The following is an 18,299-nucleotide window of genomic DNA, read 5'->3' as shown; positions in this document are numbered from 1 at the left end:
TGTAGTTAACCTAGCTTAGTTGACTTGTCTAGCTAGGTTAGTTATTAACGTAACTCTCTTTTTGTTTTGGCGTTGTGTTAAAGGTCTCAGCTCACAGTACAACTTACCCACGCACGTTAACATGAACTAAGTTAATGTTTGTCTAACGTTAATGCTAAAAGTCGTAACGTTTGCTAACAGATTGAAATTGTGGATATCCCATAAATGGTATTTTTAAAATAAAATGGTTGGCTGGGTGCTATAAATTGCACCCTAATAAAAGAATAAATTATCAACAAAACGTTTGTAAATTCAACTTCTGCTGTTGCATCTAAAAGTGCCCTGTCTGTATACGTTGAGGTGCAGAAATACAAGCCACCACTAGATGTCACCGGTAGGCCTCTAATGGATGAATGCATATCTCACCTGTTGTCCCTTTTATTTTCCCTATATTATTTTCAACCAGGGTATCATCATGTGAAGATGTCTTCATTGGTGGCTTACGAAGATTCAGAATCAGAGGATGATTATCTTGATCAAACGGAGGAGGTAACATCAGCTTCTATTCAAACTGGATCTTGTGAACAAAACCAAGAAGTCAGGATGTGTAAATCCTCTGAGATAATACCGAGCTCTCACAGCTTTACACCTGACCCTGACAGGTCAGTGTTGGACTATCGTGGAAATGTCTCAGAAAGACGCAGTTCTTTACTTCACCCGCATTCACAGCCACAAAGCTGTTATGACTGGGAAAGCAAATTTTGCCGTGACGGGACGGCACAGGAAAAGCATTTAAGAGATACTGCAGCTCCTTTGAGTGTACCTGCGACTCAGGGGAATATCTCACCACTACAGACTTTTCCTCACATGCCACAAAGTTTCGTTGATGGGTTGAATCCAGCTAAAAGAAATCACACTAATGTACGGTCTGGTGTCAGACCGTACATCCCTAAGAGACAGAGACTGGCCACTTCAGTAGGGACGGTGGACCCAAAGTACACAGCAGAGCAAAACCCAGGGAATCTGACCAGGGAAAGCCAAATTCTTTCAGATGTGTCGGCGAGAGTAAAGCCGTATCTTGGCCACAACCCCGGCACTGCAGGGATACCGAGGAGGCTTCTGATGAGCCTTGGAGGCCACCAGGGACCAGTCAACACAGTGCGATGGTGTCCTGTGCCTCATCTCAGTCATCTGCTGTTGTCTGCCTCCATGGACAAGACTTTCAAGGTAATGAGCTACAATAAAACTCTCACTGACTTCAGAAATGATGCACATTGAGACTTAGCCTTAGAACCTGAGAAATCGATAATAGGAGATTCATTGCTTTGGGAGTGAAATAATGTATTCTCATTTCTTATTCATCAAAACTGAAATGTAATGAAAGATTTCAATATCATGTGGATGTATTTGCCATGTGATTTAAAATGTGGCCTCTAATTCATATTCTTGGTGTTTTGGAACAATTTTTCCTTTTTTTTACACAAAAATCCATCTATCAGTATAGTTTCTCAGGCAGGTGCCAAGTGCATCGGGGAGGTCTGAGGGGATAATAACTGGCGCAAAGAGATAACATCGATTTATAAATGTACCACAAAGCACTTTCTTTAGAGTCATATCCGTCACTGTCAGTTGAATGTATGTCAGAGCCCATGGGGCTTTCTATATCTCTCTTTCTCAGACTCTCTTTCTGATTCCCTCCTCTTTTTCCTGTATTCCACACCAGGAAAACAATCCTTTATTTTCCTATTGTAAAGGTCAAGGTGTCTGCCAGTGACTAAATATTTCGATCCCAGTGCGAAACCACGTAGCCCACCAATATCCTGAGAGGTTTCTGAATATTTAATGATTTGAATATGCATGATCTCATTTGCATAACCATACAAGTGCAACAGTATGGCAGCCACCTCTGCTGGCACCTGGAAAAGGCAGCTTGGAGCAGATGGTGGAGATGAGGAGAGAAGGGGAGGAGAAGACTTGGTTGTTTGTATGCAAAGATTTCTCTTCTTTGGAATCAGGCTGGATTATGAGGTGATGAGAAAGGACGATTTTATTCTCATGATCTTGATAAAACCTTTATGATTCATGGAGTTAAAAACATACAGGAATTAATTGACTTCAGAAGATGGCATATATCAATATGTTTGAACTATAAGAGGCATAGTCAATTTAAATAAAATAATACATGTGTTAATGTAAACCTCTTTTTTTGTTTCCATGGAAAAGCATATCTTTTTTTTATCTCTGCGTTCCCTCTCACTTCAGTCACTCACTTTCATTTTACGGACATCAAGTTTCCAAAAGTGGTGCCAATACAATGAAATGGCCACTCAGCTTTCCAGTCACACCCAAGTGTTGCAATTTCAAGACTGTTTATGGAACTCCAGTGTGCAGACAAATGCAACTACACCCTTTTTAGAATATGTAAAAATAACACATTTATACTGCATGCAAAACATTGGATAGGTTTTCCCTAATACTGCATTGGATTAGCATAAAGTAGGTAAAAAGGGAGGCATCGTGAGTACCCATAGAAGCCATTTTAATTCACGCGTCTTGCCGTGAGAGGTCATGGTTTAAACTGTTGTTTTGTGAGTGCTACAATATAAGTACAACAATACACCTGGGGTGTCCTTTTTCAGATCATTACAGGCACATATGTGAATAATATTGAGTTGTGTTTTATGTGGCGTTGTTCATTTTATTGTATTGGGACGGCTTGTCATATATTGTTTCTTACTTGACATTCTGCACAGCTATATTCATTATGTCTCTCAGCACTCTTGCACTTTAATCTACAGCTATTCTGTTCTCTATTGTTTGGCTGAAGACCGACAGAGGACACACTCTTATGAAGTCTTCCCACTTTCCTTCTTTCTGTTTCTTCACCAACGCCCTTAAGGCTTCCGCCTTCTCTTCCTCATCCTGCTTGTCGGTTCCTCAGAGCCAGACTGTCATTATTCCAGCCTGTTTGCAGCCATTGTCATCATGGATACGGCAGGTGTAACGCTGCAGTTTTAAATTGATAACACAAATACCAATTTCGTTTTAATTTCCGAGAGTCATTTAGGAAGCAGATTATCCCAATGAGTCATCTGCGTGGATCCACTCTGCATGTCTGTTAAGTGCAAATAAACAAGCACTCATTTTCTCTCGTGCCCAGGTCTCACATTGTACGGGATTATTGCAATTGTGTGTGCATTGAATGGTGCCGTTATGGTGAGTATGATTATTGCTTTCATTGGAGACGGGGCTTAAACCTTATCCTACCAACTGGGGTCCTCGCAGAGCCCAGAAGTAGTTAATTTTTTTCCACTTTTATTCATTGTTTTCTGTTTTTGTTTTGATTAGTGCTTTTCAAAATAATGATTTAAATTCTATTGCATATACATTCAAAATCACCTAATTACAGCCTATGCAGTTGTAATAGATAATCAAGAATATATAGAGGCATTGTTTGCATAGTATCTCACACTCTCAGGGGTGGCCATCTATTTTTGTTTGACACAATATGCAAATTAACTAACAATAATAATCATTGTTTTCTTCAGATGACATTAATTACATAACTAATAATGTTTTAGAATGTTTTAGTTTTCGCTATGATGGTTATTTATTATAGTAGTACATTACAACCCCACTCACTAGTAGTCCTTGCATGTTAAATAATATTACGCTTGAGGGAGGGTGAAGTAACTTGACACTTTGTCAGATTTGTTAGAAGTCTGTTGAGTTGAATATTTTGAAGCTCTTGTGGCTATCGATGCGATCCTGTTTTGTTTACCTTGAGATGGCAGTGTAGTAGCAGAGAAGTGAGTGCCATTCATCCTGTTGTGCAATGCATTTAACTATTCTTAATGGATGCTTCACTTCAATATTGAGCTTTTTACAATTAACAGTGTGATTCTCTGTCTCTCTCTGCCACTTTATTCTCACCCTGAAGGCATCTCTGGCATTCTGTTTGTTAAACTACTGCCTGCTGGATTGATATGTCAGCATGTCAGCCCTCTCTATCTCTCTTCCCCCTGTCTGTCTCCTGTGGGAACTGTGGTAGCCTACAGAACTTCTCGATGTGTTTCTTTACTTTTTCATGCCGTATGGAGAAATCAGCTTTAATAATGAAACACAGGGAGAGGCAGAGAGGGATCTGCAGTGCACCACAGATCTTCACAGTTCCTCTGTGGCCTGGGCAATGCCGGGGAAGCAAAAAATACTTCATTATTAGTGTAATATACCTCAGTAGGCACCAGACCAGAGCCCCGACTGGATTTCAGACAAGGCTTTAAGGAGAAGCTTTTGTCTTTTTATATGTCTGACAGAAAATCCTACACTTTTTTTTTTTTTTTTTTTCTCTCATCAGTAAATCTGATGAAAAGCACGTCACAATATTGACCAACCTGCTTGCCAAGATGTCTTTGACGCTCAGTGCAAAAACATGACAACAAGGAGTAAACAATGCCAAAATCAACACAAGAGCAATCTGGCAGACTGACACCTCATTCATAAATCAATGTCTGCATAATATATCGACTTTATGCATTTTATTTGCACATTGCTATAACATGTCCTCCCAGTGTGCGTCAGGGCAGTTGGAACTAACAGAAGGCAGGCTTATTATATCTTTATCAGCTTTGAACAAGACATTCACCAATCCTCTTTCACACTGGAATCATTTTTAGTGCTAGAGGACACATTGACTGCATCTTTTGAGAAGGAAGAGCAGTGGTCGCCAAACCGAGCCTTGACTATTTGATTCTCAGTAAACTGCCTTGAAACCTCGTCAAGAGCATGCAGATCCTTTCCTCTGTGTTTTTGAAGGAAAGCACAGTGCGTCAGCGCTCTGTGATGTCTTCCCTCTGTCATACGGCACGTTATGTCATGTGGTCTTGTTTGCCGCGTTAAGGACGCAGGGGTCAACGTCAACATTTAGCCTGTTACACACAGCAACAGAATCCTTTTTGTTTTTAGCATACAAAGACCGAGCACTGATCTTTCATTCTACATTTGAGAATCGCTTTAAATTCATCCAAGCTTCCTGTCAATTCAAATGGACACGTTCGGTGTACGTCATGCCAGTAAAATGGACTTTGTTCCCGCAGTGTCGGTGTGTTCGTGACTTTGGCTTGACGCGATGTGCCCATCCATCTCTGGCAGGTGTGGGATGGAGCGGAGAGCGGGCGATGCCTGAGGGTTTACACCTGCCATTCGGGAGCTGTGCGTGATGCCCGTTGGACCCCCTGCGGGCGGCAGCTTCTCTCGGGCTCCTTTGACAACAAGGCTGTGATCACAGACGTAGAGACAGGTGAGAAGCATCTTGTCTATCTGTCTGATGAACACGGCGCCGCATAGCAAACCACTGTGAAGTCAACCGCAACTGAACTCAATATTAGATAACATTGTGTCAACAGGCAGGTACACTAAACTAGAATGACTGTGGTGTACCTTTTCTGTTGCATTCAGACTGTGTTATATTTACTTTGTTAAACTTTTGTTTTAGCTGCTTCTTAATAAACATTTCTCTCTCCAAGTATCCAAGTTGTGGGAAAACAAAACGTCTGACAAAACATTTTACTACTTCTTCGTCTTTTTTTATTAAAGTTCAATGCTAGTATAGTAATTAATGTATGTGTTGAGTGATTTTTGAAATGCCTTTGGTGCCAAAACTTGTTATAAACTTATTGTATAAATTGCAACGCTGCTTTTCTCTCTCGTCATGAGACATTTCAGTGACATCCTTCAAAATCCCAATTTCTGTAGCAAATGCATCATAACTGGTCCGCCATCCTATTCCAATTGATCCCAAGAGGTTTCCTTTGTTTCCCAAAATGTAAATGAAACAACTGCTATTTATTCTAGGTCGCTAGTTAGTATTCCAAAATATATTGGGCTCCAGACAATTTTAAATCACCACAGAGATTATCACAAACATACCTTTCATTACTCTATCATGATGTACTATGTACATTATTTTAACAGAATACATGATGGGAATAACACAGTATTCTTCTCTATACTGTTTTATTATAAAACATACATTTGTTATTATTTTCATTAACACTTTGCAGTATACCTTAGGCAACAACGCCTAAGTTAGTATACTGCAAAGTGTTAATAATGTTACTGAAAACCTGCAATGATGCTATAATCAAAGGCCAATAGGAGGTCAATCCTCTAAATTAAAGTCTATGGCGGCTACTCGCTTTAACTTTCTGAACATTTTAGACATTTTTAAATCCTCCCATAAATATTGTCTCATTGTGTTTGTCAGCCCTTTTGCGTGATCATATAAACCATTGAAGGTGACATTTACAACTGATCAATAATTTGGTTTGCTTTGAAAATGCTCTTCCTTCTGGCCGAGCACAAAATCCTGGCAGAGAGGATGAGAACCAATCATACAAACAATCTACAACAGGGACGCTGCTTGTTCAGCACTTCGCTCCGTCAACTGAAGCGATTCATAAATTCCTGCACAGCTGAAATTAAACGTGTCACGAAACTTGTTTGCCCTTGCTGTTTCTTCATCAGCATTTAGTTTGCTGCTGGGTCCATATGTAGAAGACCGAATGAGCTAACATACAATAGACATTGTTTTGAAGCCCCTGTGGCATCTACATCTCTAGGGTCAACTCATTGCAGTGATGACTTGCTGCCGTTTGCACTTCCCCTCCCAGCATGTCTGTCAATACTGCCAATAAAGCCTACGGATAATAGCTTGGCCAGCCCTATTAAACACACAGGCAGCTCCAGGAAGGGGATCAATAATGGATACATCACCGCAGGAGCAGCCATCATGACCTTACACCAGAACGTCACATACCACAACCATAAATAGACCAATATTTTGGTCTTTTTGTAGCCAACGTTGTCTTGCTCAGCATTGTAGGATGTCCTAGTAGGGTCAAGCTAACAGCTTTTGAAGTAATCCAAAGAGCCCTTACAACATCAATCCCGCGCCAACCTTTCTGTGTGTATTTGATACTGTCCTTGTGCTCAACCTCGGCACTGACCGTTTGAAACCAATCATATTCAAGCTGGGAAAGAACATGCAGCATAATTTGGCTGTCTAATAATTTAATAACAGACTGACATAACTATGAGGTTCTCAACCCCTCTTTCCAGATGATTACACATGTGACACACTCAACAGGGCTACACCAAGGTGCTGGCATCATTATGACAGTGATATTTGAAAAATTAATGAAGCTCCCAACATTCATGCAGCTTATGTATTAACACTCGATCTACCACGAGTGAGGGAGCTGAGTGTTTGCCACAGCACACTGTGATCAGGATGAATGGGATCTTTACACTTCACAGTAATGCAAAGACTCTCAACTCTAACAAGGAAGGCAGCTGGGCCTGTTCTCCTCAATTGTTCTACTCTATTTTGAGACGTCTGCAGGCACTTTAATCATCAGTGAGAGTCTTATAGGACACCTGACCCCGTATTTTACCACATCATACCCAACTGAATGCTGCACCAATTGTTATGTTTCATGAGAAATGGAATTATAAAGAAGCCTATGCATTCGGAATTATGTGTGGACCCATTTTCCTTCAATCTTTACTGTTGTTCCTGTTTCCAATTTAATTTGTGGAGTCTTATATCCACTCTGTGGGCCACAGGCAGGCTGTCACAGTTGAAAGGCAAAAGTAGAGGGAGAGGAGGTTATAAAGAGGGAGAGCAGGTTTAGGGGTGTTAGGCAGAAAGAGAAAATGAGAGCGAAATAAATCAAAAGAGTCAGAATAAATTCAAAGAGGTAGAGAAACAGAGAGCTCAAGGAGTTTGGGAGTGGAATACATGTATTTAATCTAGAGGGCATTAGTGTGAAGTCAGACAGGTGTTGTCCAGTGTATGCCGAACAAGAGTCTTCTCTCCAGATCCCTTCAGGCCCTGACAGAAAGGAGTTTGTCCTTGCTTTCCAAAAAAATATAATACACAGAGATGGTGCCAATACCAGAGTTGGCTTGTGGGGTTGTCCTTCCCTCTCCTTGGCTTTGCAGAATCGTATTTCGATGAGTGCACCTTCAGGCATCAACAATAGTTTAGCTGTAAGATTGAGTTTTAAATTATTGTATGCATTGAGAATGAGTTACACGCTGCATGTGCCAGAATTGCAAAATAAGAAGTCACATCTGGGGGTTTGACACCGGGGGTCCTCCCACTTAAAATGGCTTATTAATAAACATAACATACCAGTGTATATCCAAGCCCACCATGCAATGCATGTGACAACGTGCTCATTATTTTTCAAAACAAAATACACACACACACACACACACACACACACACACACACACACACACACACACACACACACACACACAAATGTGCACTATATTTATCTCGTACACTCTAGACTTCTAGCTCAATATTTTGACATGGGACAGGATTTGGCTGCAGTTACTTCAAATATCATTTGGGGAAAAAAACAACATCCTTTTAATAGTTATTTCTCCAATATTAAGTCCTTTTTAACTTGCAGGAACTAAACAAAGATAAATTAAATAATTGTAATGTTCTTAACAGTGGATCTCAGCTATTTTCTGTATAACATTTGATATGTTTAACAGGAAAACATTCTTTGGGGATTTTGAGTCTGTCAAATAATATTGGCAACATGTCTGCTTTTTGTTTACATTTGTTTTAGGTAATCGGTACAATATGGCTGTATGAACACTGCTACCTAAAACACAGCTAACTAGAGCACTGCACCACAGGAGACAATGCATGCAGCAACAGCACACAGACGCATTTACTCCAATTGCCACCAGCAAGCAAACGTGACCTACTTTAAACGCTTCATCTTACAGTGAAACCTGCTAGGTTGACACAGGTTTTACTTAATTATTATATTGTAGTGACCGACACACTACACACACATGTAGTGCACATGTAATCATTTTTAAACATCTGCATATTTGTATGTACGTATATGCTACTGTGATGATATGATTTAAAAACATCCAACATAAGGTGGGATGTGTTTCAACTGTCCCCTCCAGAAATAATATGCCTGATAGCCTTATAGTGAATGCTACAGTACTACGTGTAATTTGCAACACTGCTTTAACAAAAATCCAAGTATGCAGAGGTTGCACTCTCCTCTTATGCTAGGTTATCAATGTGAGGGTGCTTATTGAACACTTGATCATTGGAACAGTTTCAAGCCTTAATGATCAAGGTACATTTATTGCAATGCATAAACACCTCCCATATGTAGCTGGAGGTTAGTCAGTGTTTGTCAGTGTTTCAGACTAGTTACAACAATAATCCTAACCCTTAAGCATATATATATATTTAAGACATATTATTTGGACATGACTTGTCAAAACCAAGCTGTGTGTTTCTAACCTCTGCCTGTATTGCAGTGACAGCACCCTGCTTTCATGGATCCAATGATGAGTCAGAATATCAATTTCCTCCAAGCTTCCCTCTGCTCTAAGGAGCTCGTCCCAATCACGCCTAATTTCTTCTGCACTGCCATCATCCAGTGGGCGGGTCAGCTCTTCAGCATGATCACAGTTCTTTCAGCACTACAAAGACAACTATCGTGAGTGGAGGGACAGATATCTGCAGACTTCCCTTATCTAGCCCTCTCAAGCGAGCTAATTAATCTTGCTTAACGAAACATGACGAGGCCCTATTTATTATGAGGCGAATGTTGATTTCTCATTGTCTTGCCAAACTTGAGTTTAAAATCTCAATGACAGATCTCCGTATCGCTCCGTATCGCTATGTAAGCCAATTAAGCAGGAAGTGGGAGTCCGACGAAATTGCCTGTTAAAACTTTGGATCAATGCAATTGCATTTGGGAGCATGCTCGTTCGCCGTGAAGTGAAAGAAGGTCAATTTTTGCTGCAGTTTATTAGCTGTGTACCCCTTCTAAAAAGATTGAGTTAGGAACCTACTGGAACAAGTGTGTAATGAAGTGCATTTTGTTGTGGGCTTAGACTGTTTTGGATGGGGTTTTGTTGTTTGTTCTATGAATTAATGAGGAGCTGTTGAACCCTGAGGTGTTCTACTTTGCATAGCCTTTGACAGAGCTACTGGCTCATAGTCTGGCTTGGCTCTTCATGTAGCCTCCTTCATTGTTTTGCCTGGAAACTAATTTCCCGTCGCACCCTGACAGGCTTAATTGTATTTAAGCCCTTCAGTGTTTTTGTTTTGTTTTCAAGTATGACATTTTTAAATAGATTTATAGATCAAGCCACCTCAAGCCAAAACAGTGTTTCATGTTTTGGTTTCTCTCGCTTTCTCGCTCAAATTTAGATTATCTTTTTGTCTCGAACAATGTTTAATCACGTAGCTTTTTAGGTGCGTACGATGTGCCAGACACGCTCCTGCCAACGAGCTGCAACAAAAAGCTGTGCAATCTTTCAGTTTTTTGGTCAGTCCCATCGCCCGCCATCATTAGAAGGAGATAGACACATACAGTGTAGTCGTTGAACTGCTCTGGGGCATCCAATGATAAACATAGTTTCATTGTATCATAAGAAACTTTCCCTGGTCGATGTAGCCTGAAAACAAGCTCCTGCTTCTGACCTGGAATGATCAGAGAAAACTTCCCATCCATATATTTACTTTAACGTCATTCTTTCACTTATTTTAGAAAGTAAGCTGATTTGGGAATACAATGTATGGCAACCACTGTATCTTTTACCACTGAGCTTCTTTACGAATCACTGTGACGTCACTATTTACTTACACACAGGAATCTAATGGCGGTTGGCACTGAGGATTGGACACCGTGCGCTCAATTAATAAACCAAAGACGATCCTCAGCAGAATTTAAATGAGTGGAAATGTAGTTTAAATTGACAATGTGTTTTGTTTAGTCTTGACAGCTGAGGAAGACACAATGTGTAATTGAGCTTTTCATGTAGCGCAAACTGCAACAGGTTATCTTATTCATTAGTTTCATAATCCAAACATTGTATTTTTTTTGAATTCATAGAACACACACATAATGGACTTGCTTCTCTTTCTTCAAAATCACAGTATTTTGAACACATCAAAGAAAGCTCGTACAAACGCACTCATGTCGAGTATATTGGTTCGTTCAGACAGATGTGTGCAGCGGCAGCAGCAGCAGGAGTGATGCTCCTTGAGCACAGATTAAACCACAATAAGGTGATTGCTTTGGCTGCCCTCGCAACTCAGGGAAATGTCGGCCCCAGAGAGGACAGAAACCAGCCAGAGGTCAGAGTTGCGCTGGAGGCGAGTAGCTTGGAGCTGAGCAGGCAACACGCTCAGGCGTAAACACTGCTTGCTCTACACACCAACGGGACGTTGAACCTACAAGCATCAGTGTTTCTTTACAAGGTGCATCTTGTGGAAAACACAATTTTACACCATGTGAAAGGCTTCATGTTCTTAGTGTGAATGTTAAAATATCAACATTGTTTTGTTTCGTGGATCTAAAAGAATATGAAAGATATATTTCATTGCCCACTACTCTACCCCTGCAAAAAGATCAATTTATATTTAAGTCATAAAATGTAAATACTTGGGTCTTTATTTTGTACAATATACGAATGTGTTGTTGATTTAAGTGCGATGAAGGATGCAGTTGGTTTAATTATTAAGGTACATTTTTCATCACCATGTTAACTCCTCCGAAATGTAGCTGGAGGTTAGTTAGTGTTTGTCAGTCCAAACTTTGCTGATGTTAACAGCTTCCTGCTTCGGAGGATCCTGCTTTAAAATGTTGTGTCTTGTCCTAATAACAGTGAAAACCCCAAAGAGAATCAGTTAAAAATTATATATGGCAAAGCATCAAATCCTTATACAAATATTTACATATATACAAACATTACTAAAAAGATTATTTTTTTTTTTTTTTTTTTTTTTTTTTAAATCAACCGACTAATCAGTTCATCGACTAATCGTAGCAGCTTTACTTCCAAATCCCTCATACTGGATGTGAATATAGTATTATATTATTTTTGGAGGTGATTTAAAAATATTTATTAAATGAAATATTGTTGAAAAAGAAATATCTTTAGCCTAAATCAGGATTGAAAGTAGCTTAGTATATGAGTGCAAGATGTTGCAAATTGCTCTTATCATAAGAAGCTTAGCTTTTAGCACAACATACAATATATTTACAGTTTCGTGACGTGTAATCCAAGAGTTCACTACTAACAAGATGACTGAGCTTCTGTTCTCTCTTTCTTCTGGTCTGTAGGGCTGCAGGTAGTGAAATTGGACAACCAGTTCAAAGTGATGTGTGTGGTCCCGCATCCAAGCAGCCCAGAGGTGTTCCTGTGTGGTGGTTACAGTTCAATGGTCAAGGCCTGGGACTCCCGCAGCTGCAAGGTCAAACTTATTACCTCCCTACACTAGGTTCTCTGGTTCGCAGACTGTTTTTTTGACCTCATGAATCTAGGTCAGGTAGACTCTAAACTCATGCTCCTCATCTACAGCTCCCTCCGACACACTCATAGTTACACACTAGTTAGTACGAACAAAGTAGTCTACATTTGGCTGTGCGCCCATGCTTTATTTTTCTAAAAGTATAATATTGCTGTATGTACGCACTAATTGTTCAAAGCAAATTTTAATTTAATTTGAGACTCGTACATTGTTCCTGTGAAGCTGCACCCTAGTATTGCTATTAAGCTTAATGGACTGTTTAATTTGATAATCCTATTCACCTCCTTAGACACTGAGGGCTCTCATGTCATTTTCCCCCACGGCTAAATGTAGTTTTCCTGCAGGGCTTTTTTTGCTTTAATACAGCAGGAATTGCTTCTGCCAGTAGGTGTCAATGTGAGTTAGAGAGTGAGTGTCGATCAGTCCTCAGCAAATGGGTTGCTAAAGCTGTAGCGCCCTGGCTGCCTGACAGTCTTAGCGTTGGGCCGTGTTCTTATTGAACTATTACTCTGAAGCCTGGCCTTATGAGGGCCACCATTTTATGTTAAAACTAATTGATAAGAGCAAGAGTATGGTTTAAGTTACAAAGCAGAAGGAACGTTGCAGGTAGAGGTCAAAGGTTAAATTGTCCGATGTTGTGTAGCTGCAAGCTGTTCGCTCTGAAATGAAACCTAATCAAGAAAAATATCTGTGGCCATCACACAGCAGTAATATCGGTACGGGTGTCTCCATATTGAGCGAGGGGCTGTGTACAATATACGCACGAGGCACAACAGCGGTAACTTCAATGTTTTCCACTGCAGATGGACATTAAAGTTGTGTATTTCGATGCTGTAATGATACTGCTTTATCCTGACAGCAGCTTCACTTACTGTGTTTGTTATACTGCAACAGTGCAGCGTAAGTAAAACACTGCAATCAACTGTCACTGTGTGATGACTTTACAAAGGACAAGTCGACTGAATCTTTAAAGGCAACGACCATTGACACCCTGTACTGCCTTTGACTTCTTGTGAGAGGTTTCCCTCCTCCCTGTTGATTGCTTGTTTAAGCTGAATGTCATGACCATTATGTACTCGAACTAGTCAAACTGCGCAATAAAAGCATCATGAATGGCAGTAATTCTAACTAAATTAAATTGAATCAAATGTACTAAACGTGGTATAAATAACTATTTAAGATTATTCACACAGTAACCCTTCTCCATGGCTTTACTAAGAGTTTTAAAGGACTTGATTCCAATTTGTGTGCTTCCAGGTGGTGAAAGTGTACAAAGCAGGGATCCAGCAGACCCTGGACATCCTGTTTCTGAGAGGTGGTGTGGACTTCATAACAAGCTCTGACTGCGTTAGCAGAGACTCTGCCGACCGCACCCTCATCGCCTGGGACTACCACACCACTGCCAAGGTCTCCAACCAGATCTACCAGGTAAAGAAATGTGTGTGAATGAGAAAAAATACCCCCTGAAATAAATGGCATATTTTGACCGTTGTTTAATTCCAAAGGAAGTGTGTGCTTTACTGTGAGTAGCTGTGTGTGTGTCCTTGAATCACTATTTCGGCAGTTGAATTAAGGATTTATTGAACAGTACAGGAAGTCGCCGGGGTCTTGTAAATTCTTGCTACTATAATATGTAGGATGGACAGAATAACAGAAACAGTGTGCAATGCCATTTCATACAACACAAACAGTGCCGTAGTAGATGAATTGCATGATATGAAAAAGCTTTTCCAAGTCACAGAATCTGAACATAACGCTTTTTTTTTTTCTCCAAATAATGGTCTAGTTGAAATGCAGTTGACTTCATGGTTAATTAATTCCCCTACTGGATTGTTTCCCTCCACTTTTTTGGCCACCAGGAGCGATACACGTGCCCCAGTCTGGCTCTCCACCCGCTGGAGGAGTCCTTTGTTGCCCAGACTAACGGGGACTACATGGCAGTGTTCTCCTCCCAGCAGCCTTATAGAATGAACAAGAGGCGGCGATACGAAGCACACAAGGTCAGTAACGACTGTGCCCTCGGGAGGGGGTTACCGCAGGCCGGATCAATACAGAATGTACACGCACACAAACAACATCCGCAATATCCCACATGCTCACAAAACTGTAGAAAGGCAGTAGAATACACTTATACACACAGATGCAACCTACACACCATATAGCTGACATGTATCGTAGGTCCATAGCCCGTTTTCTCCGCAACACCCGAACCCCAAAGAAAACACACTAAGTACAAAACAATTTTGCCACTGAGGAAGGCAAACAGAGCAGATTATTGCTGGCAAATATAACTGAAAGCATGATGAGCTGCGACAGTGGTGTGTGGTTTGTTGTTTAAACAAAAATTCAGAGATGGAAACAAAGTGGTAGCTCACATTCAAAGTCCTGTTTTGTTGAAGTTGGCCCTGAGGTGAAAAACCCAACATTTCAAATCAACAAAAAAGAAAATTCAACATTCCAGAAGAACAAAGACATTTCATTTCTGAACGTTTTCTTAGTCCTTTAAAGCAAACACTTCTAACATAGTACATGTGTTTGAGTGTGTCTCAAAACCTTTAATGTGATTTGTAAATACTTTATTACAGACTTTACTGATCAAAAATAAGGTACTGCTTTTTCTAACTAACTTAACGGAACGCTGTGTCCATATGTAGATTCATAGTTATCGGTCGCTCTAAGCATTTATCCTGTACAGATCCTGAAGAGACAAAGTAGCATTGTGAGTTAGACAAACCAAGTGGTTATCTTCTAAAGCTACAATACAGTCTTTTTCTGTGACATTCTCTATTTTACATTAGTGCAGTACACAACACACATGGGCATGTGAGTATTAAATACATTATATAGATAGACTTATAGATCTAAAGTCTAACCATGGTCAGTGTAATTTTACGTCCTCCTACGAGTTGCATGTGCAGCCACTTGTATTATTATACTACTATTGATCTTTAAAAGGAGATTGCATTTATTTCTATACAACAATAGTGCGGCAAACTCGTGAGTCATTTCAGTTTTTGAATTTTATTTTGTTATATTTTTTTACTGATTTGTGATATAGTAAACCTTTCCGGAAATTCAATTGAGAAACAGTTTTAAAGATCAACTTACCAGATCAGAATGAAATTAAACAGTCTACTCTTATACAACCAGAGATGTTAAAGAACACATGCCTGCTGTTCTAACATTTAGGCTGCCCAAGTCTGTTTCCAACTGGATCTCAATCCAGTTGAAATGCAGGTGGAAGGCTAACGCGTTGTAATTGACACATGCAGTACATTCTCGTTCTAGGTTGAGGGATACGCGGTGCAGTGCGAGTTTTCTCTGGATGGAACTATCCTGGCCTCAGGAAGCTCCACCGGCTCCGCTCACTTCTACGATTACCACCATGCTCGTATTCTGCACACTCTCCACGCCCACAACCAGCCCTGCCTGTGTGTTTCTCAGCATCCCATCCTGCCTGCGACTGCGGCCACCTGTGACTGGGCCGGTGAGATCAAGGTCTGGCACTAAGGACTGAGTGAACAAGTAAATATGGACTCAAAAAGACTAAGAGAGGATCATATTAAAGTGAAACCGTGTGTGCACATCCATCTTCAAGACTTTATCTCCCATAATCTCTGTGCATAAGATGATAAGAACGTGGCAAAACAAAATCTCTATGATGTAAATGTTATTGTAAGCATGTTCTTCTTATTTGTCTAGTTGTTTTAACATCCTGACATCAGGGAAAGATAAAAGGAAGTATGATAGCAGTTGAACTAGAGTGAACTATTGTGAAGGGGTAGGCAGTACGAAGGCAGTCTAGGTAGACACACACACCTTTTAATGAGATTTATAATCAGCTTTGACTCTAAAAACAGCAAGGGACTTCAGCATCATCTTCTTGAAGTTTTTGTCAAAATAAAAATCTCTTAAGGCATTTTTTTTCATCAGTAGTGTTTTTCATTTCACATTCTGCAAACACATCACTTTCCTCTGTGCCTTTTTTGTTCTCACTGCTCTGATAATGACATTTTATTTTCACACTGACAGCTTAAATTATCACAGAGAGACGACTACAAGACGAGAGAAAATACGCAGACATCTGTCAAAACATTGCCAGATTCTTCCAAAAGTCCTGCCAGTCAACAACAGAGCAGAGCAGAGCAGGCATATGCTTATGATCTTTATTCAGCATATAGCAAAACAGTCCTTAAAATACGCTTGCACAGGGAAATTCTAATGGCTCAGTACTTTTTTCTAGCCCCTGTGGTTGTTTATACTGTAGTTAATAGTAGTTCAACTAATGTTGTTAAAGGACCACCAAGTAATTTGTGCCAAATGCTAATTTCCATGTTTTTAATGGCGTAGCGACTGCTGTTTGTAGGGATTCGTATGTGTTTTTTAACTGGCTAGCACTTCCAATATGGAAGATAATCAACGTTAAAACAAATTGGAGAGGCTGAAACAAAAGGCCCCAAAGAATAAAGTCCAGGACCAGCAAAGGCAGAAACCAGGGTGAACATTGGAGGCCATTTCAGGACAGAAGTTGATTTGAAGATGGTGTTGCCTCTTTATTTTCGACGGGAAGGTAACCAAACTTTTAACTTAACCACATAAATCTTCATGTTAACCATTATATTGATATGTGTGTTCAGTCCTGTCACAGTGGGTGTTGAAGAAAGTGAAGAAAAATCTTCAGTGAGAATTCATGCCAAAATCATGAAGTTTTTTTCTAGGAATGGACAATCTCCAAAATGGACACAATAAATGCATATACTATGTTCGGCCTAAACATCTGTAAATCTGGCAATTTTGGTAAAATTCTCTCCCTGTCATCAGATTAAAAGAAAAGAAAGACTTTGAAATCAAAATCCAAAAAGGAATAACATGTTGAGCAATGGCAAAAGACGAGCATAACAAAAGAAACAAAAACTGTAAACCAAACCAAACTAAGCTAAGGTGTGCTCTCTGGAAAATGCTAACCTTTACAAGGTTGAAATGGATGTCATCTTGAAGACCATATAAATGGAACTTTTGACAGGATAACACACAAGCTTAATTGCGGCTTCTCAAAGCTGAATAACAAATATAATGAATACACAGAGGAGTGGCTACAATCAGTTGAGGAAGTCAATTGGAATCTTCAGAAATAATTAGTGCAAAACAATAACCCTGGAAACAAATGATGTATTTCCCAACACTCATCTTTATTAAGTAAATAAACATACATCAAAAATATATAACCATGCATTAGACAGACACACATTTAGACGGCTGGCCTGTTGTTCCTGGAACGGGAATGGAGGTAGAACAGGACAGAACCGCTTCAGCCTCTTCATTCAGGGTCAAAACATTCAATAAATATATCAACAACTAAAACTGGATAAAAAATAGTCATAGTGTAATAACATCTGTGGAAGTAGTTTCTATAGCTCTTTTTATACATTATGTCCACAACAAAAATAACCATATATCCTCTCAATCCCGCTGTACATTCGTTCCATTTATTACCTATACATAGTATGAAATAGGACTATAATTGGAGACTTTTTGTGGTGCACTTTCACCTTCATAACATGCCAGGTCAAAAAAAAGAGATGCAGTTTTAAAATCTTTAAAAAAAAAACAGCCTTAAGCCAGTTTCCAAATCTGCAGGAATGGGAGAGGACGAAGCACGGCCTTCCAGAAGAATCTATATGTGACTGCTGGAGGGCAAAGCTGACTAGTTATCTTATTCCTTTCACCATTCCTCCCAGATCTATAGAGCTACGCAGGCAGGAAGAAATCCTTCGAAGAACTATCATGCCAAAGGGCGCACAGATGTTGGAACATTGTCCCCATCTATACAACTAACTGTAGCAGATGGTAGCATGATTGTGGGGCAGCAGGACAACTTCTCTGCAATTCTTTCTTTAACATAAGGCTTTATTATCATCGTTGAAATTCTCCAACGGGACAG

The 18,299-nt window shown here is 39.9% G+C and overlaps 1 protein-coding gene across 1 annotated transcript; it reads left to right on the top strand.

Annotated features, from left to right (window-relative positions):
• Positions 1–388: 388 nt before the first annotated feature.
• Positions 389–16,220, top strand: wdr25 (WD repeat domain 25; the record flags this gene model as incomplete). Its single annotated transcript, XM_079215848.1, is given in 7 exon segments — positions 389–404; positions 407–1,206; positions 5,131–5,278; positions 12,171–12,301; positions 13,616–13,786; positions 14,218–14,358; positions 15,647–16,220. Coding segments are annotated over 7 exon segments (1,629 nt in total). The 3' UTR covers positions 15,869–16,220.
• Between the last annotated feature and the right edge of the window lie 2,079 nt (positions 16,221–18,299).

This window comes from Taurulus bubalis (genome assembly GCF_910589615.1).
Source record: "Taurulus bubalis genome assembly, chromosome: 1".
Taxonomy (NCBI): Eukaryota; Metazoa; Chordata; class Actinopteri; order Perciformes; family Cottidae; genus Taurulus; species Taurulus bubalis.
Note: the sequence above shows the minus strand (reverse complement) of the source record. Positions and strands in the feature narration are given on the sequence as shown.